We start from the raw sequence: 25,968 nt of genomic DNA on the forward strand, positions 1-25,968 counted from the left end.
AAAATATATAGATAGCCCCATTTGTAGTCAAACCCAAGATCTGAGAGAGATATTATGTTGAGAATTTGGGGGACAGAAAAAAGATACTGCCTGCAGCCAGAGATGACAAAGAGAAAATCTGTATTTTTTAATACCTACATTCTTTTCGTGGTATCATCCTGTCTGCTGATTAAAATTATGTGTTTTTCCCTCATTTAAAAAAATAAGATGAGTATTTTTGGTTTGGGCCAGGCAGAATTAATGTGGCAATTAACAAGTGTTTTACAGGGCTTAAAACTGGTTGCTTAAGAAAACATGTTATGTTAACAGCTGCTAGAAATCAGGCAGGTGCATCGTGTCCATCTCAGCACTGCGGAGGTCATGGGGTCACAGCTCCATAGTCACAATAGAAGTGTTCATAGTGGCTCCCCTGATCACAACAGGGAAGTCAACCAAGGAATGTCAGCGTCAGCAGGAGGATTTGCAGTGGTCAGCGCAAACTGAAAAGATGATCTTTGACAAGCCGTATAGTGTTTCATCCTTTTTTAGTACAGAGATGACTTACTGGTTGTGTTCTCTTTTGTGTCTCGGGGCACAAACAGCAACTTGGAGTCACCGCTGATGTACGAGGTTTCGGCCCCGCAGCCAGGCAGCGCCAGCAGCCGCTCTGGAAGCAGCCTGGGTGGCTCCATCACGGCGTGTAAGAAGGTAACCTTGCTGAGTGCCACCCTCCTCTCACCGACTGCACTTGAATGCTAGCTTTAGTTTGACTTTCCAGACACTTTCTTTAGAACAGAAACAACGACAACACTAAACAACAGATTGGCCCACAGTTTGCTTGCTTGGATAACCCCTGATGACATTTAAGGCTATAATTTGTGAAAGTGATCAGAAAGCTCAAGCAGTTCAGAAAGGTATGGCTCAAAAATTATAAGCCTCCAGTGCCTCTCCACCAGAACTCCAACCTCTTGTCAGACCCTCTTCCCAAAGTGAGCCAGGGTGACATCTTCTTGGTTTTGAGAAAATCTGCACAGGCTTTGAGTGGCTCACCTTATTATATTAAACTCCCAAGTCTTCATCCAAGAAAACTTTTTGGCTGTTCTCCTTTTAATATTTTCTTCAGGAGAAGAGTATGCTTGGCTTATTTTATTAGGAGAAACAATTGCATTTCCTAAAATAAAGACTTTAGAACTGATAAACAAACCTTGCGTTAACATACTTGCAGAAGGTTGTCATTTGAACAACACAAAATCATCCAATTTAATTACCTCATTTTCCCAGCCAATCCAACTGCAGGCCCAGACACTTAGAGCAAAAAACACCCAGTTTCCCACCTAATGTCTTTGTCACTGTTTGATGCAGAATTCTGAGAAAATGTTTCTTTTCATCCAGAGGATATCCCCTGGATTATTTCATTAACCATTAAAAAAAAGGTAAATCATAAAAAATACTTACATAAATGTAAGTTAAGGCAAATTCTGTTACTAAAGTATTGCATATGTATGTATATATATATATAATGTTCATATACATAATGCACATTATGTATGCATATATATTGACTTGTTGAAACCCATACCCGGTTAAACAGCCTCTTTAAATTCCCTGCTTGTGAGGTTTTTGTAGAATTTTCAAGTACTAAAGAAAATGATAAATTCCTGATTTAGAGAACATGCACTGATTATAGAAAAGTAGCATTAAATGTAATTTTACCAAAGTATTTGGATGCATACATTTATAGCCAAATATAAAATTAAACTGGTCTAATTAATTAAAGGTTCTTATTATGTGCTAATTGATCTAATGTTCTTTCTTCTCTTAAAAAATTCTTATAGAGGAATCTGTGCTATAAATTCCAGTTTTTAATGCAGGAAACTGAGACACTCTAATTCAAAATGATTTTAAGTTACTTATAAAAGAGGTAAACATGCAGTTCTTCAAACCCTAGGCATGCTCCAGTCAACTCTGTGACTCCAAATTATAAAGTCTTCACCAGATGCTCTGTGTTTCACAAGCCTAAGTGAATTTTCATTTGTTCTACTATGCCTATTGGTTAGAATCCATGTGGCATTTTAAGGAAGGACTGAGGCTGGACAGCCTGAATTTAACAGCCAGGTCAGTCATTACTAAGCTGTGGATTTCAATTAAATCACCTTCCCCCTTCATGCCTCGGTTTGTGTGTCTGAAAAAGGAAGATGATGGTGAGGATTCAGTCAGTTAATAGGTATGAAATGTTTAAGACACTGCCTGACATACATCAGCCCTCAAAATAAAAATTACCTATTACTAATGTTATTCTATAGAATAATTTTATCAAGAATAATTTTATCAAGCTAGAAAATAATTCAATGTAGGCATTACCATGCTGAGAGAGTCAGCACTTTGTGATCTGCCATTTCAGCTACAGTTATTGCTCTGTGACAAAGGCGGTCATATTCATTTCTTTAAAAATCATGCCTGGAAGTTACTGAACTAATATAGCTCTTTGGGGTGAAATATTTACTTGAAAAATTAGAGCCAGAAGTCAATCATCTATTCTAAATGATTCATCTATTCTAACTCTGTGTGTGTGTGTGTGTGTGTGTTAAAGTTTTAACCATATTTTTACTCATTCCACAACTATTTTCAGAACAATTATTAGTAGGTTGAACCATATGAAATTTCGTTTTGTACAGATCAAAAATTTTCTTTTTATAGGCGATTTCATGTGATCCAAATGAAGTACATTTAAAATTTTGTTAAGTCTTGAGGAGAGATAAAAGGACAGATAATAAAAAATACTTGTTTCTCATGTAAAAAGTCAAACGGTAATTTATAAGTTAAATAATTATGTAAGATAGCTATACATTAATATATCTAAATGGTATAAATTAGGTGCAAAATGAGTATCATGGGCATTTACAGCTAAGAAGAGAGAGACACTCTGGACCTGCAATAGTTAATAACCTTCAGAAGGAGAAGTGGATTAAGATTTGAATGAGTGAAGAGAGCATCCAATTTAATTTAGGAAGGGCTGATACAAATTAGTGCCGAAGTCAACACCTTTGTGTGCTGGTAATATTTTTGCTAATATTCATAGTGCATTCCTTTCATTTTAACTATTGTCTTAAGCTTACATAATAATTGCATAATAATTACAGAAAGTTCAGTAGCAAATATGCCATACGTCATAGACTTTGTGGGCTCTAATTGTTTTCCTTCCCTTCAAAAGAGTAGCTTACTAATATTTTCTTCTTTGTATCCAGAACATAGGCCCTCCATAAAGAGATATTGAAGATTGAATACTTTCTTGCCTTGATCTGCAAGCTAATTTATGTGATCATTGATTTTCCTAAGCTGGTTAATCACAGATAGTGGGACTGGGGAAGTGAGGATCTATATGTTCATAAGCACATATAATTTACATTCTGCACAAAAGAGACAAAATGAACAAGGACAGCTCTGTCTTCCAAACAGCAAGGCTGTCCAGCTGAATCACCTCTCTTCACAGTCAATCAGGCTTCAGTAAGAGTAACCAGCTTAATTGAAATCTACTGGAAATTCCCCAGATTCATTTCCAGTGATAGCTTCATCTTCTTCCCCATCAAACCTTCTTATCAGAACTGACATATTGCTAAATTAACTGGCTGAAGAAATAAAACAAGGGTCCAGAAGACAGTGCGTTAGTTAGATAATCAGCTTCTGAAAAATTGCAGATTTTTCACAAAATATCTTCACAGTGAATCTCCAAGGCATTCAGGGATCCTACCCAGGTGCAGTGGTTTCAGTTCCGTCTTTTTATTGAGTAGATATGGTCACTGGAAGCATAGCTGTGAATAAGCCATAGCATTGGGGGAAAAAAAGCTTTGGTGGATTGATTTGAAAAAGGAACTCCTTAATACATATTTTTGTCAGTGAAGGACAGCCTTTCCTGAGAGCTAAGGTGACCATGCCATCCAGTCACAGTTTATATAAATTGTCCTGGAGTTTTGTTAATAGACCCCCTTTTGCTTTCAAAAGTTCTCTATGCCCAGTAAGTTATATGGTCATCTGAGCTCCAGCTTCAGAATTATTCCTTCTCTCCCTTCTCTACTTCCTCTATGTGTTAGAAAACTTATCAAGTAAATTCACAGTGGGGGTATTAGTGATTGCATAGCTTAATGGAATTGTGATGAATGAAATCCATTTTTACTTAATGACTGGTACTGCTGAACTAGTACTACTGCCCCCTCCTTAACTGACACTGACAGTAGAGTCGGTTGAACCTGGACACCACACCAGAATTCTTCTTGTTGGAAGGCTCCAAGCAGACACTATGAGTCCATCCACACTGGAATGTCAACTAATCTCTACTCTGTCGAGTCATTTCTCACATTGCCTGATGGTCTCCCTTTCTTAGGACTAGTTCTCCTTATAAGACAAATACAACCATCACTGTTACACTGAATCATAGGGATCTTCCACTGAATGAGCTAAATGATTATAAATGTTATCCTTTTAAATCAGCTAAACACTCAATGCAAGTTTTTTTATATTCTCTTCACAATAAATGAGAATCTGCCACCTCTAGGGAGGTAGTGGGATATTGTGTGACAAACCTCAACCTGGAATCCAAACACCTGAGTTAGAATCCAGGTTTCTCTTCTTACTGTGTGACCTTAGGCCAGAGATATAACTTCTCTGACTAAGATGCCTTAGCGTTGGGGTGATGATTACATACAAAAGATTGTGTAAGCCCTTGGCTCATATAGTTGATGTGCAGTAAATACTAGTTTCCATATACATGATCTTATATACAAATACACAGGGCAAAATTTATTTAAATAGAATTTTAAAACTACTCTGAATATCACATGCAATGTCTCCTCATTAAGTTGAATATCTATTAGATTTTCCTTTACTTTGAAAGCATTACAGTCAACATCATATTTCCACAATAGCTGGACATTTTCAATCCATGCTTTACTTCACAGATTGCAGATTTGCTATTTGGGATATGGTGGAACCGAGTCTGAATAGGATTCATGGGAGGAAAGAATTATTGGAGAAAAATCAATACCCCAAATATCCTTCTTTTTTTAATGTCATATTAATTAAATTTGTCTTACACTTGGACCTATTAAAGGCAGCAAACTGAAAACAATTCAGGTTCCCAGAGGCAGATTCTGAACTTAACGTGACATCTGATCAGCTCTTTGAAGTTTCAAGAACATTCTTTGCCATGACTGGCCTCCTTTAAACTGACTTACATTTGTTTTCAACTGTGGCACAAATACATCTGAAGAATGACAGAATGGATGTCCCTTGATGTTTCATCTTATTCTGTAAGATACACTTTCATCTAAGCCCATATCTTTTTGATGACATATAATTAACAAAAGCAATTCAGTTAATGTGTGCAGGCATGGCATGCAAATTGAGAGGCTTTTTCAGAATCTGATCCATATCTTTAAAGACATTTTATTAGTCAGAATTACATTGCTCTTGGCCAAAAGCCACAATAGTACTTTCAGCAAGCACGGGATGGAAAATAGCTATAATATTCTGTATTTGCAGAAGCTGTTTCCTGAAAGGAAGGACTTAAAAAAAATTAATAAATAAAATTTAAAACACAATCAGCATAATTTGAGTATATTCACCTTTCTGTAGATGGGAGTACACTCTTTCAGCACTCTGTTCTGACCCAGCAACCCTAGCAATGGTCTTCAGGCTCAGCGTCTGATGCCAGAGAATGGCCTAGCTAAATTTTGTCAAATGGCTGGATGTCCTGTTTTATCTCCATTTTGCAGGAGTAACCAGAGGCATTGAAGAAACAGGAAAATTTTTAAGAAAAAATGTAGATAATTGTCTTCTTAAAAGTGATATGTGTATAGAAAGCGAATCTAGTAATTCTAGAAAGAATTCCTTACAGCAAAGGGAGATAAATCTGAGATGTCAGGAAGGATATACTTGGTGTGGATGGGGAAGCGGGGAGAGGACAAATAGGTCCTGCATACGGGCAGTGAGGAGAAAAACCAACTCAGGTGAGATGTGTGTGGAAGTCAAGAGCAGGAGGACGCCATGGCAGGGAGAGTTAAACAGAACCAGGAGCTCTGAATATTTGAGCCAGGACATCCACACGTGGTGGTACCACTGAGGTCACTGGGGAGAGGAGCTAGGCGTCAAAGTAGCAAAGGGAATCCATGGGTTCAGATTCAGCCCAAATACATCCAAACAGCCAGTCACAAAATACCCCTGGGGTCCACTTCAGGGACTGGATAAGGAAACCCATATGCCTGGACCACATCAACATCCAGGAGGCTTCCAGGTTGCCCTGAGGCCAGCACACAGATAATGACGGCACTGGCGGGACTCACGTCATCTGCCCTGGGGAAAAAAACAGGCTGAAATACTGACATGTCCTCTTGCCTTTAGAGGAGCCTGGTGCGCGCGGCGTGGTGCGAGCTCATTCTTTGGAAGATGTCTATTTGGCAGTCCGATGGGAAACTTAGTTTAAAACTATCAATTGTGGTTTATTTTGCAGTTTGAATATGATTTGGCTTCTTTTTTTCCAAAAGTCAGTATTTGAGAATGCCTGTTCAGGCCTCTGCACCACCTCTGCCTCCAGTTGCTGCTCCCCAACTCTTTGAAGTTCCAGCATGCTAGCTTATGCTGTCTCTGTGGCTCCATTCCGGGGCACCCCTTTTGTCATGTGTGAAGAATGCCTGGAAGGGTCTTGCTGTGCCTTTTCTTCTCTTTCTTTTTTTTAACCAAAAAATAGGACTCTGACTGCCTAAAATAGCTTAGGACATTTTATGGAATTAAGGGTGATGCTGTTCTATCAGAATGAGGGAAGCGATCTCTTTTTCCAAATTCTTGTAATGACCCCCAACCCTTATATTATGTATTAACTGTATCTAAAACTGGGAGGGCTCTAATATTTTTTAAAAGTCTAATCTGCCATTCTCCTTTCTGTCTTTGGGGATTTAAGACGAGAATTGCCATCCCTGCTTGCTTCACTCTGTCTTTTAAGCATCCCATCTAAGCAACTCTCTCAGTTTTGGAGTTAAGAGTAGGTACTGCATTCCCCACCATCTCAATGGCATCCCCTTCCCTGCATCCTGCCAGCTTGCCCTTCTGACTAACGTGTCCAGTTTTCAGTTCTGCCAATGTCAGAGCAAGAAAGAAAGATAGGGCTCAGATAGATTTGAACAGCCCTTTGAAGGGGCCACTGGCTCAGGAATGCCTGAGAATAAGCACCCCCATTTTTGTACTCACATTTACTAGGCTTATCTCTGTTTTGACAATGAGACCCACCCTGAAAGACCCATACAAGGACCCTGATCTGCAGGACCTAGAGCATCCAGGAAATAACTGTGTCTCTTAGCAAATTGAATGTCGATCTGCTTACATCTTAAAAGGTAGTTGTTTCCAAGAGCTTCTTCCAAAGAGTCATAAAATGAGAGTTGCCCCTTTCTTATAATTGCCAAAGGCCAAAAGCATGCCCCCATGCTTGTGGTATGTGGGCGTTAAATCCACTGTCCCTTTCACCAGTGGCAAATTTTACACTACCAATGCTTTGCATTCTTACACAAAATAATCCAAAGTCAATAGGAGGCCCTGATGCACATCAAATATTTTAAAAAATCACATTCCTCTTACTGATCATATCAACACTGCAGCACCATACTGCTTCTAAATAGCAATTAAATAGCAATAGTAATCAGCTGTCCTCTATTTATATGATTGATTTGATTCTGTTTAAAACATCGCTGACCATTCATAAAGTATACTATATTTGCATTTCCTGAGTATACTGGTTTTTGTAACTCTTGCATTTTATACTTGAGACTCAAACTCAGTTATTACTTTCACGTGGAAAAAGCTGGATCAACTTTCAAAGCATTCTTCAGCCAGCTGACATCTGTGTGACATGGCAGAAGTAAACAAGCATGGCTTCATGCTTCTGTATTGCTTCTGTGCTTTTACACCATTCTCATGACTGCTAGAGACACGATGTAGTTTCTAGGAGACCAGCAATCGTGTGGCACAAGCAAAACCGGGAGATACCAGAAACTGTCCCTGAAGCCGCTCACTTCCGTTCTTGCCGCGTTAGGATGCACTCTGGCCCTAGTTAACATACAGAATCTCATTATTACACACATGGGGGCATTAATTTCAAAGAAGAGAGACCTTTTGTTAATGAAAAATGTCTCCATTTTATACTCAGAAAGCTACATCCCTATGTGACATTTGTCAGAAGTGAATGCTCCATATATCACTGTATTCTGTGTTTATTTACCGGAGGCAAGCTTAAGTTAGACCAGGTACATATTGCTAAAAGTATTTCATAGATAAGGACTTTCCTGCTATAAAAATACAAGTTATCTGGAGGTCAGTCATTAGTATGTTTATAATGAGGCATGACAGTGTCATCTTTTCTGTTATCTGCGGTGTTCCCCAGGCCTCCCCACAGGAAATAAAGAGAGGCAATGAATTGCAGAATCACTACTAACCATTTCCTTCTCAACCTTGCCAACAAAGTACACCTTTGATCTGGTGCATTCTAGGCTTTTTCCTTTTCCTTGGTAATGGAGCATCGTTTTGTTCCAAGGCCTTGAAAGAACTGTTATTTTCCAATACTTTTCTAATAATCAGTTATAAGATTTCCAAAATACAGTAGGTGTAAATAGTGTAATACAAGAACACTTCTCATCCAACCAAACAGATAATCATGTTACAGAATGCATCCCAGAAATAGTCAAGCCTGAGTATTCATACACTGGAAGCTGTTTCTTAGGTTTGTCAAAGGAGACTAAAGAGACAAGAACTGAGTTATTCAGCCAGTGGAATCATCACTGAAAGAAAAATGTTATCTTAACTAAGTCTTCCAAGAAACTGAGACCAAACCACTGAGTTTTCTATGTTTATTTTTTTCTTCCATACAATTTTATATCCAGTGTGTATCATTGTTTCTTCTCAGGAGTTCAGTGTGTTTTGAATATGCATTATGGTTTCCCTAGGAAATGATGGAAAGGTATTATATCCCAGAGTGGAAAACAAAAGAATACAGAATTCTCAGAAACTTTGCTAAAGCACAGATTAAATCAACACAAAATTAACTGTGTAAAATTACACAAAATCTCTGACCTCTTGTCTAGTGTGTATGTGTGTTTGTGGAAAAGCCATAATAAGATTTAAATTAGCACTGAAACATTATTTAAGACACTGGCTAAATAATCCAAAATTATAATAAACAAATTTTGTAGAATCTCGAGAGGGCCTCAAGACATTAAACAATATCTGACCAAACTCAGCAGTTGTTTTCTTTACAATGAAGGTAAAGGTTCCTTCTCAGCACTTCTCCCACCACTCACTCTGTGCCAGCTACTGTGGTCTCTTTGCTGTTTTTTAAATACAACAAGCACACTCCTGCTTTGAGTCTTTGTTTTTGCTGAGGATCTCTGCCTGGGGTGCTCTTTCTCACCTGGGTGTGTGACTGACACCTCACTTTATTCAGATCTTTGCTCAGTGTCACCCTCAGAAAGGCCTGCTAGAAAATACTTTCCAAAATAGCACCTAGCATTCTTTGCTTCTTTATACCTTTCTCTGGCTTTATTAATCTTCACAGTAGTTTTCATTCTCTCTCTCTCTCTCCATCCACCCCCAACAGAATGAGAACAAGACTGTTTGTTTTGTCACTATTCATGTTTTTGTTCACCACTGATTGCCCAGTTAAATAAGCAACACCTCGTAAAAACAGTGAATGCTCCCCTACATTCATTGTGCGTTATTTATAATAGTCAAGATATGAAAACAAGCTAATGTCCAATGATGGATGAATGGATAAAGAAGATAGTACATATGTGCAATGGAATACTATTCAGCCACAAAAAAGATGGCACCTTGCCATTGGTGACATCATGGATGGACCTCGAGAATATTATGCTAAGGGAAATTAGTAAGATAAAAGGAGATAAATACTGTATGTTTTTAATTATGTCTGGAATGTAAAAAACAAAACAACAAAACTCATATATGCAGAGAACAGATTGGTAGTTGTCAGAGGGAAGTGAGGTTAGGGGTGGACAAAATAAATGAAGGAGATCAAAAGGTATACAAACTTCCAGTTATAAAAAATAAGTGTCATCTAATATACAGCATGGTTACTACAGTCAATAATATTGCATTACAAATTAGAAAGGTGCTAAGAAAGTGAATCTTAAAATTTTCATCAGGGAAAAAATAAATTTGTATGGTGACAGGTGGTAAGTAGATTTAATGTGCTGATTATTCATTAATTCATATAAATGTGGAATCATGTTGTACACCTGAAACTAATATAAAGTTGCATCTCCATCATACATCAATAAACAAAAAACACACAAAAACAGCAAAACACATACACACACACACACACACACACACACACAGGCACACACACACACACACAGGCGCACACACACACACACACACACACACAGGCACACACACACACACACACACACACAGGCACACACACACACACACACAGGCACACACACACACACACAGGCACACACACACACAGGCACACACACACACATACACACACACAGGCACACACACACACACACACACACACACACACACAGGCACACAAAACCAAAGCCAAAACCAAACTGAACAAAAATGAAACCGCAAGAGATGCTCAATAAACAGTTGTTGAATGAATGAGTAAATGAAAACCTAATATGGGCAGCACCCCTTCTGTCATACATGGCATTTAGCATCTAATATGATAGAGTCTAAGTCAGACTTCAGGGTTTTATGACTATGGTTTGCATCAATACAGAATTCAAATTTTAATTATAAGGAATCTTAAAAAGGAAGAAAACTATCTTTCAAAATTAAAAGAAATATAAACCATAATGAAAAACCACTATTCACCAAGTGGGTGACTAAAATTAATTTGAACACAAAACAGAAAACACCAGTCACTGTCAAGTACGTGGATGAACTTGGACTGTCTATACCTTGTTCATGGGGATAGAGAATGGCAAATCCACTTTAGAAGACGGTTTATCAGCTTCTTGCAATTTACCTGCAATCTCACCCCTGGATACTTAGCCAACTGAAATTCACATAAAAACCTGTAGGCGTATGTTTATAATAGCTTTATTCATATTTACCAAAAACTAGAAACAACCAAGTGTCCTTCAACTGGTAAATGAGTTTGAAAAATTCCGTGTCCATTCATACAATGGAATACCATTCAACAATAAAAGGACACCCACTTCAAATACACACAACACAGATGAATCTCAGGCACATTAGGCCAAGTGAAAGAAGCAGAGGACAAAGGCCACATACAGAACAATTCCATATACATGACATTCCAGACCAGGCAAAACTTTAGCGATAGAAATCAAATCAATGGCTGCTGGCGGGTAGGACTGGGGAGGCATTTGACTAAGAGGAGCAGGGAGCAATTTTGGGGGTGATGGGGCTGAACAGTTGTTTTACATTTTGATTGGAATGATGGTTGCACAACTGTGTTTTTCAAAATCACACGTCTTTACAATGAAAAGGGTGAATTTATAGAAATGTGATATCTTCATGAAGAAACTGTTAACTGTGGTAAATACATCATTATTATATTATGGAGCAAATAGGTGATAGTATCTAATGAATAGCTGCCTTCATTCTAATCTGCTGTTTGCCATATTTAGCACCTATTATGTAAATCTAATTGACCCACTCACATTACAGTCTTCATATACATGAAAAATTAGTTGAGTTTCTTAGGAGTCTAGAACAGCCGCCTTCTCCGGAGAGTCTTCTCTGAGCAATGCCCATGACTCTTTTCTAATGGGCTTCTCCTGCCCCCTTTGTTTTACAGTTCTCGCTTTTCCTTTCCTAACCTCCAACACATATTCGTGAAAATTGTGTGTCACATTTGAAAGGATGATTCCTTTAGACAGGGCTTCCAGACTCTTTCCACATCATGACACAGATATTTGAAATAATATTTGTCTGGAACCCCTGAGTAAGCAGATGGCCAGGGGTGTTTGCCCTTGAATGGCCGCCCCAGACCCTGTCCAACTTTAGACAGCTGAGAGCATCAATGTTATCATCCTAGCACACATTAACATCTGTGTATCCACCCCTTTTGGCAGGGGAAGAATAAATCTCTGCTTTTGAAGAAGTGAATTTGTTGTTCTGATGACATTCTTTAGTTAATTTTAAGCAGCATTCCATCACTAATCACAAAGCATACATTAGGCAAATGTAGCATCTGTGTGTGAAATTTTCCTCTTAGAAGTTTTAAGGCTGCTTTACATCACTATACTTAAAATTATCAGAAAATGCAATTTGATAATGTTTTGATAGCAGAGGACTCGAAAATGGGGATCTTGCTCAACATTAAAATTCTTTATTATCCTTCTATAAAATCCTTGAGGGAAATAAAAGCCTTGCAGAAATATAAAATATCATTATCTGCATAGATTTAACTTTTAAATTTTCTTCATATTGAATAGATCACATGGTAAAAAATACAAGTTTTCTTTCTGAAAACAATCATTGGAAAAAGGAATTACAAATCTATACTATAGCAAATGTAAAACGTTTTGGTGCCAAACAACTATATGCCCAGAGATAAATGTGGTAGCTAAACTGAATAAGATACTCATAGTGATATAGGATATCTATTTATAGGTATCTATCTATCTCTATAAAGTGATATAATACTCATCTATCATCTAATGGGAAGGAAAATACAAGTGTGCACATTCCAAAATTGTGAAGTAGAAATACTATTTTCATGTTTAGAAAAAATTCATAGGAAGAGAGAAATATTTGATATGAAGGAGAGGGGCTCAGTGTCAAGGTTTTGATGACTGAGTAAGAAAATTGATGAAAAAAGTTCAGGAGACAGATGTGAAGATATGTGTATTGTACAGACTGTGCTCTTTAGCAAGCTGGTGGACAGGGAAGCAGCTAAATTGGGGCAGATCTGGAAAACAACTAAATTGAGCATACTGCAATATTCTAAGCACTGGAGCTTGATAAATATTCATGAAATGATGTATACATGGGAGCTGAATGAAGAAACTTGAACGATACCCATTTGACAATAATCCCATACGATTTGGGGCTCACCCACAGCAACTATCATCCTTCCTTGCTTCCCAGGGCCTCGCTTAATCTCTGATAGGACTAGAAAGAAAGACACTCATGTCTATGGGATCAGTTAATCAATTGAAGTTAAGATCTTAGGAGAGAATTATCTAATATCAGTAATAATGTTCATGATGATAGTAACTACCTGTTTGTGAACACCTGAAATAATTAGTACTGTGCTTATTTATTATTTCTAATGTCTATTAAAAATCGCTCACTGTGAGTGACAACACCGACATCGTTTTGCAGAGGGACAGTTTGGGAGATTGAGTGAGGGAGTTAGAAGACAGAGACAATCACAGCGCGAATCACAGTTACAGCCTGCGGGTGCTCAGTCTTCCCCAGATGCCCTTCCCAAGTGTCGTCCCCATCCCTGTGCTTCTCTGTCACTGCACCATGTTGAATTTTTTCATACTACTTACCATAATTTATAATTAGTTGTGTATTTCAATGTTCCTCTATTTATGTTTGGCTCCTACGACAGATTTAAATTCCACACATGTGGAGATCTGTTCTACATTTTTCACTGTTGTATCACCCAGAGACTAGTCCCTAGTGTGCACTCAAATGTTAAGTGAATTAGAGAAAAAAATTAAACTTTGGAGAGCAGAATATTAGACTAGAAATAGACAAACAGGTGCTCAATGGCACAGGCATTTTGAGTCAGGGTAACTAGAATTGTTCTGCCTTAACTACAAATAGGGCAGTTAGGAGTCAGGTTTCTTTAAGGGCCTGAAATTGGGGAGGGAGGGAATTTGGGTCTAGACCCACAGAGTCTGATAACAGCAGGAGATCCAAGAGGAATAATTACTAGAAATGTGAAAAGCCAGGCTCTGGAGAATGGGCAAGGCTGAACTGGGGACCAGTGAGTCACCCCTCCAGGTGGTAGTTCATGCTCTGAGAGTCCGTGAGCTCGGCGATGACAAGGGTCAGAGGGAGAGCAAAGAGCAGTACCGTGAGGGCCAAGTAGAGAAAACACTCCCAGTTGGGGCATCAGAGGAGGAAGAGCTAGTGAGGGAGAGAGAGGCGTCCTCCCCACCCCCCACAGCATCCCCAGAAGACTCAGATGCACCTTCGGTCAAGTGCACAGCCACCGGCCCGCCCTCCCACACGTGGACCTGACCACTCCATCCTGGGTGCTGGCTAGCCTGATTGCCACTTACCAAGGCACCTGCTCTCCTCATCACAGTCCTGTGACTGCTTGTTCCCCTCTGTTATAGTTTGATTTCCAAAAGGCAGCTGTTATTTTTGCTCATCTTAATCTTCCCAGTGTTAAACAGCAAAAAGCTCAGCAAACCTTTGTTGACCAAATATTGTTGGAAGGAAGAGATTAGAGAAGCAGGAGGAAAAAATTAAAAATGCACCTCATAAGTACTAAATAAAGAGAAATGATCAGACGTTGTTCAAAGATCAAGTAAATGTTTAGATGGAAAACATTGTCATAACAATAATTCTCATTCGTTTCATAAGTATAGTTGTCCTGTTTACAATCGCCTGCTCTGTTAAGAGGTTAACTCTTTACCTGTTGTGGCTTGAGGCTTTGAACAGCTTTCTGAAGGGTTTCATTGTCCTCATGTAATAAATGCAAAGCACCAAGTCCCACAGAAGTGGTGACTTGCCCAAGTTCACTCATTAAGTGACAAGATGGGATAGAATTTCAATTCTGCCCCCAAAGCTCTGTGACTAATCAAAAGTTAATGCCTTTTCCAATCTAAATTATTATTTTTTTCTTTTATTAATTTGAAGACATTGTTCAGCAACGTCTAGGGCTGTGTCCAGGTTAGTAGGAGTCTGTGTCTCCTCCCCATTCCATAGTAATACTAAATTCCTGCAACTTGGTTCTCTAGATAAAAAAAGGAAAGAAACTGTAAAATAAAGCACATGCATCTTTCTTCATTGTTTAGGGCTCTTGCAAAATTTTAAAAGAAACCATGCCATGATAATTCACACTTTAATAATGAATGTGAATGCACAGCACATTCATTATTAGCTCTTCATCCAAAATAAGGGAACCTACAACTAAAAAGAGCAGATAAATAAATGAGCCATTGAAAGCCTGGTGACTTTTTCTCTTTTCCTCCTCAGAAAGTGACTCTCTCAGCAGGGAGATTTCATCCAGAAAGCTTCAAAATCATTACATTCTCAGGCACCACGTTCTTCCGCCCAGCCTTCCTCTTTTTCAAATGACTTATCGGAACGATTAAACCAAAACCTTTGCACAGGTTCAGACTGCTGAACATATGGTGCCAAGGGCCTCACTGAAGCCTGCCTTCTTCTTCCCTTTGCTTATTTGCTGCTTCATGTATTTGGGACAGGGAGGGGCAGGATGGGGAGCATCACATGCTGCTGGGTGCAGAAGGGGCCAACTGAGATGCAGCAGATGATTGCACCAGAGACAGTAGGATCAGGCCTGGAACCCATGCCTCCTGACCACCCAGGCCAGGGCCCTGAGATGGGGATGGCCCAGACCCGGGTTTGGTAGAACCCAAGGATGCAATATTATGTTATTTTGTCACCTTACAGTGGAGCACTGCCTAATGGCAGCATCAAGGACAGGCAGTCTGGCTCAAATCTGAGTTCTTCACCAAAAGACAAATTATTGACTGCTCAGTCTTTAAGCCTGGGCAAAGAGAATAATATATTTTATGATATCTAGTGTTTATTGAGTGCTTGCTATGTGCTAAGTATTATTTTCCAGCACATTACATAGCCCTTAAACTCTATCTCAAAAGTCTGGAGGTGTTATCCAAATACTATTAGGGCCTTAGCCCTATATCTTTCTATTGAGAGAGTTCTCAATAAATACAGCATCCTTTGGTCAGTAATTAAAGAATATAAGTATTAATTAATAATCACTAAATATTAATAAAGTGTATGGGAAAATGTATTTTAGTTATTGATACAATTGGATGAACTATTTTTTAAATTCAGATGAATAAAAAAATTCGAATTTTAAGGTTACATAGTGAATGCATACTCTCACCACACAAAGCTCTCTTTAGAATATTGCTTCTTGAAGCATCGAACTATTTAGTTTTCATTTTTAATAGCATTTCCTTACTCTACCATTTGTTTCCTCTCAGGCAAAGATGTACCTTAGAGAAGACACCCAGTGTCGCAGGGATATGGAATAGCCAGCTGAGAAGTCTTTCTAGCATTTTCCACTGAGTAAACAGATCAATAAAGCTGTTGACTTTTTCCTCACTCTTAGAAGGAAAAAAGACAGAACAAGGTTTTTATATATTTTTAGTTATTTATTTAAAAACTAGGTGCAAGAGTACCCTTAAAGTCTACTCCTTTACCATAGATTCATACCACAAGTTCTTTCTGTGCTCATGTCCCTATGTTAGAGGCGTTAAATGCAAGAGAAATCTGGTGAGTTAGCCACTCTGCTCTTAGCCAGTCTTGCCATGAGATGGCCTTCTAACACAGCTGCGGGAATCTTCCAGAGTTTAGTGCCAGGCTGATGCCTTTCGGCACCTCCATCTCTGCCTCTCTGTGTTTCATCAGGAAGATACGCCGACCCACATAAACTGTGTGTGAACTCTATGCCCCTTCTTGGGTTGACCTAGAATAAGAATAATTCATATACTTGGCCAAGTGACGTTTGCTTTATTCTGTTGACATATGTTTCCTTGTGACTAGAACACTATGTGCCTTGAATATATTAGAATGTAGAGGAGCTCCAGGGCCTAATTTTTGAAGAGTAGCTTTGAAATGGTCAAGAAGTGATTCTCTTCAGTCAGGATTCTGATTCTAGTCAGAGGATTTAGTAAACTGTATTTTAAAAGTATTATTAACTGGTATGTTCCTTTGATGCCTTTTAAATCTCTAACGTTCTTAGCATGCAGAGTAAATGAAGGCTTTGTTTTATTCACAAGTGTTCAGAATTCTAGAGATCATAGAAAGGCCAGGATCAGAAACATAACAACATCAGCTTGTTTTAATGTTAACTCAGATAGATGTAAAATCATGCTCTCCTTTGAGAAATTAAAATACTGATACTAGCCACATGGATTAATTCAATTATTATAATTTGCATCACAGAGATTTTCTTCTCCTTAAAGAAAAATGTTACCTCAGAGATTCATGAATAAAAAATAACTTTAAAATGAAAGTCCATAAGAAAATGTAGTTGTATTTACAAAAATAAGGTGCACATAGTTTTTCAGAAACATACTCCAAATTAGACTCATTTATACATGGGTATAAATTAAAGCACTGTTAAGCTCATTCGCTCACAGGCCCTGTGTCTTCAAAAACAAACCCCAAACTGGACTCTGAGCAACGTGGGGAAGAAACACTAATCTCTCTGAACCTCAAGGTCTTCGTCTTCAAAATGACGATTTCTGTGAAGATCCTTACTTTTAAAGTAATTCCTACCTCAGAGCATTGCAATAAGGATTACATTAAAAAGTAAAAAAAAAAAACTATGTATATATGAAAAATTTAGCTCATTTCCTAGCACATTTTAAGCCTACAACATAGTAGCTTTAACTATTAATATTACACAATGCAGAACTAAAATTACACCTTAGAGCAGAGTATTTGCTAAAGTAGATTTGTCTTCACATATCTGAAATGCTTTCAATTCACTAATTTTAAGGGAAGGCATCCAATTTTCTATTTTCCTTAGAGTTAGCAGGAGATAGTAACAGGGAAAACCATGTATTGAGAGGCTAGCCTGCCATCTGCTTCTCAGAGTTTGATACCCATAATCTCACTGAATTACCCCAGTGATCCTGCCAGGTGGGTGTTATTGTCTCCATTCATGTGTGTGGAAACTGAAATTCAGAATTTAAGTCATCTGCCTAAGACCATCTTGCTACTAGTGACCAAGTTAGGACTTCAGCCCAGTTAGGCCACCAACACCCATGCTCTTAAAGTTGGAATAACCATATTTTAGGTAAAATCTTTAGGACATTAGAGAAATTCCATCACCAACTTTAATCTGCAGCAATAACCCGAGTTCATCATTCAACTGCCTGTTCATCCACAACATATCCCTTTCTACTCTTTTGGAAAATGATGAAAATTTGTCATCTCTGGGTAATAATAAACATATAATGGAAAAAGATTTGAAAGTATACAGTAGTTTGACTAAAACAAAAAGTTACAGAAAAAATTCAGAGACAAAAATTAATGTATCTTTATCTTTACAGAATAAAATAGCGCAATCCTTTGTTGTACAAATGAAAGTGTCATTCTATTTTTGTGGCATTAACCAAACTAATTAAGTCTATTATGTTGCTTAAATGAAAGTAGTAGTCAAATAGTAGCAGACATGTACCCTAATAAAGTAAAGAGAACTGGAAGAGCTCAGGAAATATTACATAAGGTGAAGAAAACCTTACATAGAATAGTTGGAGAGTGTGAAGACACATTAGAATTTGAATAATTTGGTTATTTATGAGATTCCATCTTCAAAATGTATTGGCTCAAATTTTTCCTTTTTGCCCTAAACTCCAAGCCTAGAAACCACATTTGTAAATCGTGTTTGCTTTTGTTAATTCATGTATACTAGTTTGTTTTGCTTTACTATACTGTTTCTACATGGAAAATGATTGCTCTAATATACTTATTCCTAGTAATTTTTACACTTAACATAGTACCCTAGGTATTCTAAAAGAATTGTGTCCTCTTTCTCAGATGTGTTAACAAAGCTGAAGAACTGAAGAATCATCATTTCAGTAGCAATATTGTGCTAAAAGGAAAAACATGACTTTTTATTGAAGTATAATTAATATACAACATTATGTTAGTTTCAGGTGTACGATGTAGTGACTTGACAATTACATGCATCATGAAAGATATTTTCATCATACAAAGATATTATTATTGACTCTATTCCCTATGCTGTACTTTTAGTTTTTTGAAAATTGAAAATACTAAGTTTTTAAACATTGAAAATACTCACAGAGTGTGAAAGAGCATTAACACTAAAATGATGTGTGTGCCCCACTGCCAATTGAACCATACCCCCAAATAATCACGTGGACTTTCCATGTGTTAAACATTTACTGAAGTTTCCAGATGTTGGATTTGAAGAGAGAAGAAATATCAGTATAAACATTAAGTATCCATCTAAAACCAATTTCTGGTTGAATATTCTGCACATTCTAAAGGTGCTTTTATCCTGCACGTTTTTTCTAATATCCAGATGCTCAGAGGATATGAAAACACGTCCAGGTCTTTCAGAAAGAGCTGCTTGTTTAAATAGAAACCTTGTCAAACAGCACTGAGAAGGTTTTCTCATTTCCTTTAGGTTCTTTGTAGCAATAGCTTACTCGAGTCTACAGACTACTGGTTACAGAATCAGAGGACGCCCTGCCAGATTGGTTTTGTGGAAGACAAGTCTGAAAACTGTGCTTCTGTGAGTAAACACAACTCCTGGGATGCGGTCTGGGAAAGCAGGGAATCGGGCAATGTATTCAAACGAAGGGCAGAGGTTCCATAATTCATTAAATACAAGGTTGGAGAAGTATCCTTTCTAAAATACATAACAGGTTTGTACAGACTGTTGACAAAATAACACACAGACCTCATGTTTCTACTCCTATTTTCCTCATCAGGAGGTGAATTAACCTGATCAATTGTCTGAAAAAGAAAAATGATGTTTATATTTTCAAAACAGAAAAGAAAATTCAGAAATAAAACTGTATCATGAGAACTAGACAATCATTTGAGAGCTCTCTTGGATTCCTTTCAGTGTGTTTTGTAACTGCTGCTAATAGGTATTTTCCAACATGCAAACTGTGTAAAAATGTCCTACCATTATTATCAATTGTAGTCATTATTTGAAAACATTTCAACCTAAGAAATATACAGGCATGCATTTTAGTATATTAGAGCTGAGTTTTACATACAAAACCTTCCTCAAGGGAAGATTTGTTCTTTAAATAAGTACAATTCTTATGACTAAATGTGGTACGTATTGTTGAAATGAGATTCTCCTTCATATGTGAAACCTGCTCCTTTCCATATGTTATACAAAACTGTATGTTTCCTTTTAGTTAAAATCACCTAGCTTTTATGGGTTAATGATTACAGAAATTGGGGGAAAATATTTCCAAAGGAGAGAGAAATGTAATTCTCATGACTAAACTGAGAGCATCAGCTCTGAGCTATTCCTGGAGGTAAGTTGCATGCCAGCATTTCTGTTTAAAGGAAAAAAAAAAAAAGGAAACTGAAAATGGGGTAGAGAAGCTTTTTATATATAATGAGCAGAATCAGAGCTGGCAGACAGAGGATGTAGAACATTTCACACTGCAGTCTCCAAGCACAAGGAAAGCGGAGTCCATTCAGCAGACTTAATTCAGCGTCTTTATTTAGGCAAATATAATTTTGATTCTGCTTTTAGAACTTTTGATCTCTTGTCTAGAAAACTAGCTTATAACTAAAAATCTTTGGGGAAGACAAGAAAGATTAGGCCACAAGTAATTTAATAGTGATACTTCCTCGGCAAATTCAATTCAGAGGTGAGTTGGAAAATTCAGGCATTTGCTGCTACAGATCTCTAGTTACACAGCTATAAACTGTAAAAGGGAGAGAAATGAAGAGTAAAACCTATAAGCAGCTCCACTCGTCTAAGCTGTCATCTGAGCAGCTCCTATATTAAGAAGTCTGATTTATAGCACAAGTTCTGGAGTCAAGCTGCTTTGGTTTGAATCCCCTTCTAGCTTTATAGTCTTGGGCAAGCTACTTAATCTCTCTGTATGTCCGGTTCCTTATTTGCAAGATAGAGATGATAATAGTATTTATCTCATGGATTGTAAGGATAAAATTCATTAGCATTTCTAAAGTGCTTAAACAGCACACCCACATAATATGCTGCAAGAATTCAATAAAATCAACAGCACATAATAGCAAATACCAAAAAGATTTTGCATGTCCCACAGTAAAGAAATGGTTGAAGGAATGGTGGACATGTATACCAGGAAGAGTTATGCATCCTTTACAAACCAGGTTTGCAACAAATACTCAAGCACATGAAAATAAAGGATCACAATACAATCACATGTAAAAATATAGGTTACAAAATTATGCATAATATATTTTAAACAGGACATATTAATGGACTGGGTGAAGGAAAGAGAGTAACCAAGAATGACTCCTGTGATTTTGGCTTAAGCTCCTAGGTGGATGGAAGCTTCATTGACCACAATGGGGAGGACTGAGGAGGAAGGAAAGGCTTGGAGACAAGATGGGTCAGTGATGCTGAATGTATTTAGTCAACCAAGTAGAAATGTCGGGTTGGTAGTTGATGTACACATTGGAGTGGCTGACAAGATCAAGGTGAGAGATGAGAAATTTGGGGATCTTCATGGTGACCCTCAGAGGAAGATCGGTCAAGCCAGGGAGAGTATGCAGGTAGAGAAGAGGGCATGCTCCTGAGTGTGGGGTGCTCTGATGAGGGCTCATAGAGTGATCTCCAAGTCCCTGGGTGCCCTCAAAAGCAAGAGATTATTATTTAAGCATGGAAGCCTGAGTGTCAGATACAAAATAGTTTATGTATCTTGATATTTTTGCTACTAAAAATACAATTAGATGAGTAGATCTTAGTGTACTTTTAAACCTGGAGGCTCATACCATATCTCGTGTTTTTGAAATATATTTTGACAGAAGAATGAATTATTAAAATAGCTCTGAAGAGCTCTGAGTTTCAAATTTCATACAATTCTAGCTATTATAGCCATGTTCCTCTGAGTGGAAAGTCCATCAGTCAAGAAAAGCCAGCAACAATAAACAATGTTTCTCATTAAATATCTTTCAGCTTCAAGGATATTGGCCACATAATTTCTATTTCTTTTTAGTAGGATTATTTGTTTGAATTAACATGTTTTTCTTAGTTAGTTCTTCCAAAATATCAGGAACAAGTTGGAAGTCATAGAATTATTATTTTTTTTTTTTTACTACTTAAGAGTCCCAAGTCAAAAAAAATTTTTTTTTTAATTGGAAGAAATAAACAAATAGACCTGGCTAATGACCACCACAGGACGCCTGTTTTTCAGTTCGGAGCCTCTGGAATATTGTTTCCCTCTTGTAACAGTGAGACAAGGTTTATTAGGAAATAAGAAAATGTTAAAAGCAGAATTTCTACCCCCCCTATTCTTGGGTATTACTCTCTTTAAGATTAGAGGCAGCCCTCACTTTAGTTTCTAGACGGCACCCCGCACATCAGCTGGTACACAGCATCTGCCATGGTGGCTTTAATCAGATTATCTGGGAGAACCTAATTTACTTGCCAGAAGCATCTTAAATGGCTGAAAGGGTGAAGGAAAGTTTGCCCCTCGCTAAGTTATCCCTCAGGTTTGATTTGATACAAACAATCAGCAGGCAGCCTACGTCAGCAGGAGCACCGGTAGTTTTACTGGGCAGCCAGGGACGAATTTCAAAAGCAGGGTCTCTAGACCCTTGGCTCTATTGTTGTGTTAGGGGGGATGATTCCTTGCTGCGGGGACCTGCTCTGTGCATTGAACAGTGTTTGATAGCATCCCTGGCCTCTACCATGACAGGACAGTAACCCTCCTTCAGCTGCAGAAATGCTTCCCGACAATGCCAGTGTCCCCTGGCCAGGGGTGATTGGGTAAAGAGCAAAATCATACCCAGCTGCAACCACTGCCCTCCAGTTTCTCAGACTTTAACCTCTAGTCACCCCTGAGGTATCTCCTATTCGTGTGTTTCAACCCAAGCTGCATCTCACTCACTACTACAAATGCAATAAAGGAAAACAGCCTCCACTTCTCCCAAATGATCCCAGTCCACCTGTTGCTCACTTCAAAGGCCATATGCCTTAGGAGGAAAGAGTGAAAATGAAAGGTTCATAACAGGCAAAACCAGTTCAGGACCACAATGGGGAGGACTGAGGAGGAAGGAAGGGCTTGGAGACAAGATGGGCCAGTGATGCTGAATGTATTTAGTCAACCAAGTAGAAATGTCGGGTTGGTAGTTGATGTACAAATTGGAGTGGCTGACAAGATCAAGGTGAGAGATGAGAAATTTGGGGATCTTCATGGTGACCCTCAGAGGCCTGCAGGTCAAGGTCAATTAATTTATTGCTATTGCCTCAGCCACCAAATAGAAGCCAGTACTGCTGGAATATTGCAAGCAACCAATTCCTAGACTGAGATCTGTTACATTTTTTGTAGTTTATTTTATTTCTTTTATCACATACAATGCAATTACATGGCAGTGAATTTGAAAGCAATCAGACAGAATGGCACTCTCACCCTATTACCTAATGGATCTACTTGAGGCACCCAGGCTTGTCCTTCCACATTTTCTCCCACAATCTGGAAGGAAGACTTGTCAAGTCCCTTCTATTCAAATAGGAATATGAGCCCTGGGTTGAAGCTCTCCTAATTTTTTAAGAAAAGTCAGAAATCGAGTTTTCTGCATGAAATCTGACTTCTAGCTATTGCCAGCAATGAAATTTTCTTTTCAACATTGTGTATGCAAAACAGAGCACATCTATGGGATGAAATCAGCTGGTGGGACTCCATTTCTGACACCTGTGAGTTAATTTTGTGCCCTCCTGGCCTCATTCTTGTTACCTGACAACTTCTCTTTGCATTTAATTTAGCACTTCTGTCACTAAACAATCCCTCAAATACTTTCCAGTTCAAAAATTCTGTGAGTCTAGGACCGACTACATTACTACATCTCCCTTTCGCACTACCTGATTTATCTGGTCCAAATTTCACCTCTCCCCACAAATAAACACCACCCTCTGTGGCCTCACTCCCAGAATTATTTGGAAAATAAAGTCTCACCTAACCAGGAAAATAAAGGACAGTGGATATGAATTACATCAATTTATTTCTTTTATTGTGTGTGTGTGTGTGTGCACACACGTGTGTGTACCCTATCCAGCTTCTGAAAACTAGCTATTTTCCCCATGGCTTCAAAAACATTACTCTCTGTTCCAGTTATTTTCCTGCCTCTGGGATCATACTTCTTTGTCTTGCTCCTGTACTCCTGCTCCTCCCACCTGCACGTAAATGTGGCATTTCCCAGAGGTCGGGCAAAAGCTTGGTCTCTTCTTGGTCATTGCTCCCACGGGATCCTGCATCCATACCTCATCGCTTTAGCCACATCTGTATGACAGGGACCACCATGTCTGGACCATAGGCTGATTTCTAGGTGCCTGTTAGATAAACTTACCTGAACATCTCAGAAATAATCCAATTCAAATAACTGGAGGTAAATATTCAAGAACATGTTCTGCCTCCCAAACTTTCACTTTCTATTGGTGGTGTCATCTATACATTTTCCCCACACTATAATCCTTAGAATCACACTCATCTTTCGCCCTTACTTTTCCTCTCTAATTGGTTGTCAAAAAGCTGTTTTGATTTTGAATTCTGGCTTTGCCTGTTAAGTCCCACTGTCATTATTTCATTGCTCAAAGCTCCACATATTTCTTCCTAAGATTTAAGGTGCAAAAATCAACAGCAAACACAGAAAGAAAAATTCCAGTGAAGAGGAATCTCACAACCATGAAAGGCTCTGGTATTTCCTCTCCTGAAATCCTTTGCAGCACCAAATTCCTAGATTTATGTTCAGGTTTCACTGTTACAAATAATTACATTCCCAGTTCCCCCGCTACCTCAGCATCACATGATTCTCCCGGGGGCTGCTGAGTCAGTTCAGCATCTAATTCAAGACCACGGCTCTAGTTTTAAATTGAACTGAATGTGAATTCCAAGGGAGCTTATCCACCATTGTGATCCTAGTTATTAAAGTGCTACGCTAAATGACAGGCCAATGAAGAAACACTTTGACATTGGTACACTTTGACATTGGAAAGATGCACTCACAGTATTCATTTGCCAAAGTCAGTGGTAGCACCAAAATATAGTGTCAGCTGGCTAGTATATTTACTCCACATTGTAAGCAAACAGAATGTACTGGTCTCCTATTCTGGCAAACTGAGTAATTAAGCTTCCATTTTTTGAAATTGCAGGGCTCAAGAGATAGAATAAACCTGAGAATATATATTGCCCATTCCTCTCACTTTTCAGGTGAGAAAAAAAGATGGCAGTGAAGAGAAGGGATTTCTCAGAGCTCCAGAGTAAAGTAGCTGCAAGGGCAGATCCAAAGCCCAGGTCTTAAATGCTTGCATTATACCTTTTCGAGATTCTGACAGGTTCCCACTCCAGAAAATATTATAGTATTTTATTAAAATGTAATGAAAAGCACAATTTCTTCATTGTAAGATTATATTTTCTTGAGATGTGAAAGATTTGCATTACTAATCCATGATGAAGATCCTAAATTGATATTATCATAAAGATATTTGGCTTTTTGGTTATTTTTAGTAAGCTTAAGATCAACTGTTTGCATATAAATCACTGTCAAATTATGTATGACGCATATCTAAGAATATCATCCATAAGTATAAATGCCATGAGGAGCTGATATATCTATACCACTACGCCAAAGCAACATAGCCCTTGATCATCTCAAGTGGTAATGCCAAAACTTTTGTATCCACTCAGCATTTATTGGGTCTCATGATGTTCAGACTACCCCCAGAATTTCTGAGGGGTATAGAAATATGAGCAAAACTTGTCTGCATCTTAAAAAGTCAGAAGACTGGGCATTTCAAATAATATATCACAGCAACTCTGGGTACTGACTCCCCTCCTACGTACCCTCTCGTACCCTGTCCTGGGCTTGTTTCGTTGTTCTTCAATTTTTTTTTTTTTTTAATTTCACAAGATTGTTTTAGTGAAGTCTGTTTCCCCATCTGAGTATGAAGCCTTTGGTGTCACTGCTCAGAGGCCTGTATCCAGTCCCCTAGGAAGACATTGGTCTTAGCAGGTCTCTCTTTGACTGTGTCTCTCTCTAGTCTTTCGTTAAAGC

At 38.2% G+C, this 25,968-nt stretch overlaps 1 protein-coding gene across 8 annotated transcripts in view; it reads left to right on the plus strand.

The window, feature by feature from the left end:
• SPHKAP (SPHK1 interactor, AKAP domain containing) overlaps positions 1 to 25,968 on the plus strand; it is a 127,253-nt gene that overhangs the window by 39,115 nt on the left and 62,170 nt on the right. For 5 of the 8 annotated variants that reach the window (XM_073218034.1, XM_073218032.1, XM_073218035.1 and 2 more), the window contains 2 exons: positions 582 to 687; positions 19,367 to 19,474. In XM_073218034.1, the coding sequence (XP_073074135.1) occupies positions 582 to 687; positions 19,367 to 19,474 (214 nt within the window). The remainder of the gene's footprint in view (positions 1 to 581; positions 688 to 19,366; positions 19,475 to 25,968) is intronic. The other 3 variants (XM_073218030.1, XM_073218029.1, XM_073218031.1) reach the window with 1 other exon arrangement.

This window comes from Manis javanica, chromosome 12 (assembly GCF_040802235.1).
Source record: "Manis javanica isolate MJ-LG chromosome 12, MJ_LKY, whole genome shotgun sequence".
In the NCBI taxonomy this organism is placed as follows: Eukaryota; Metazoa; Chordata; class Mammalia; order Pholidota; family Manidae; genus Manis; species Manis javanica.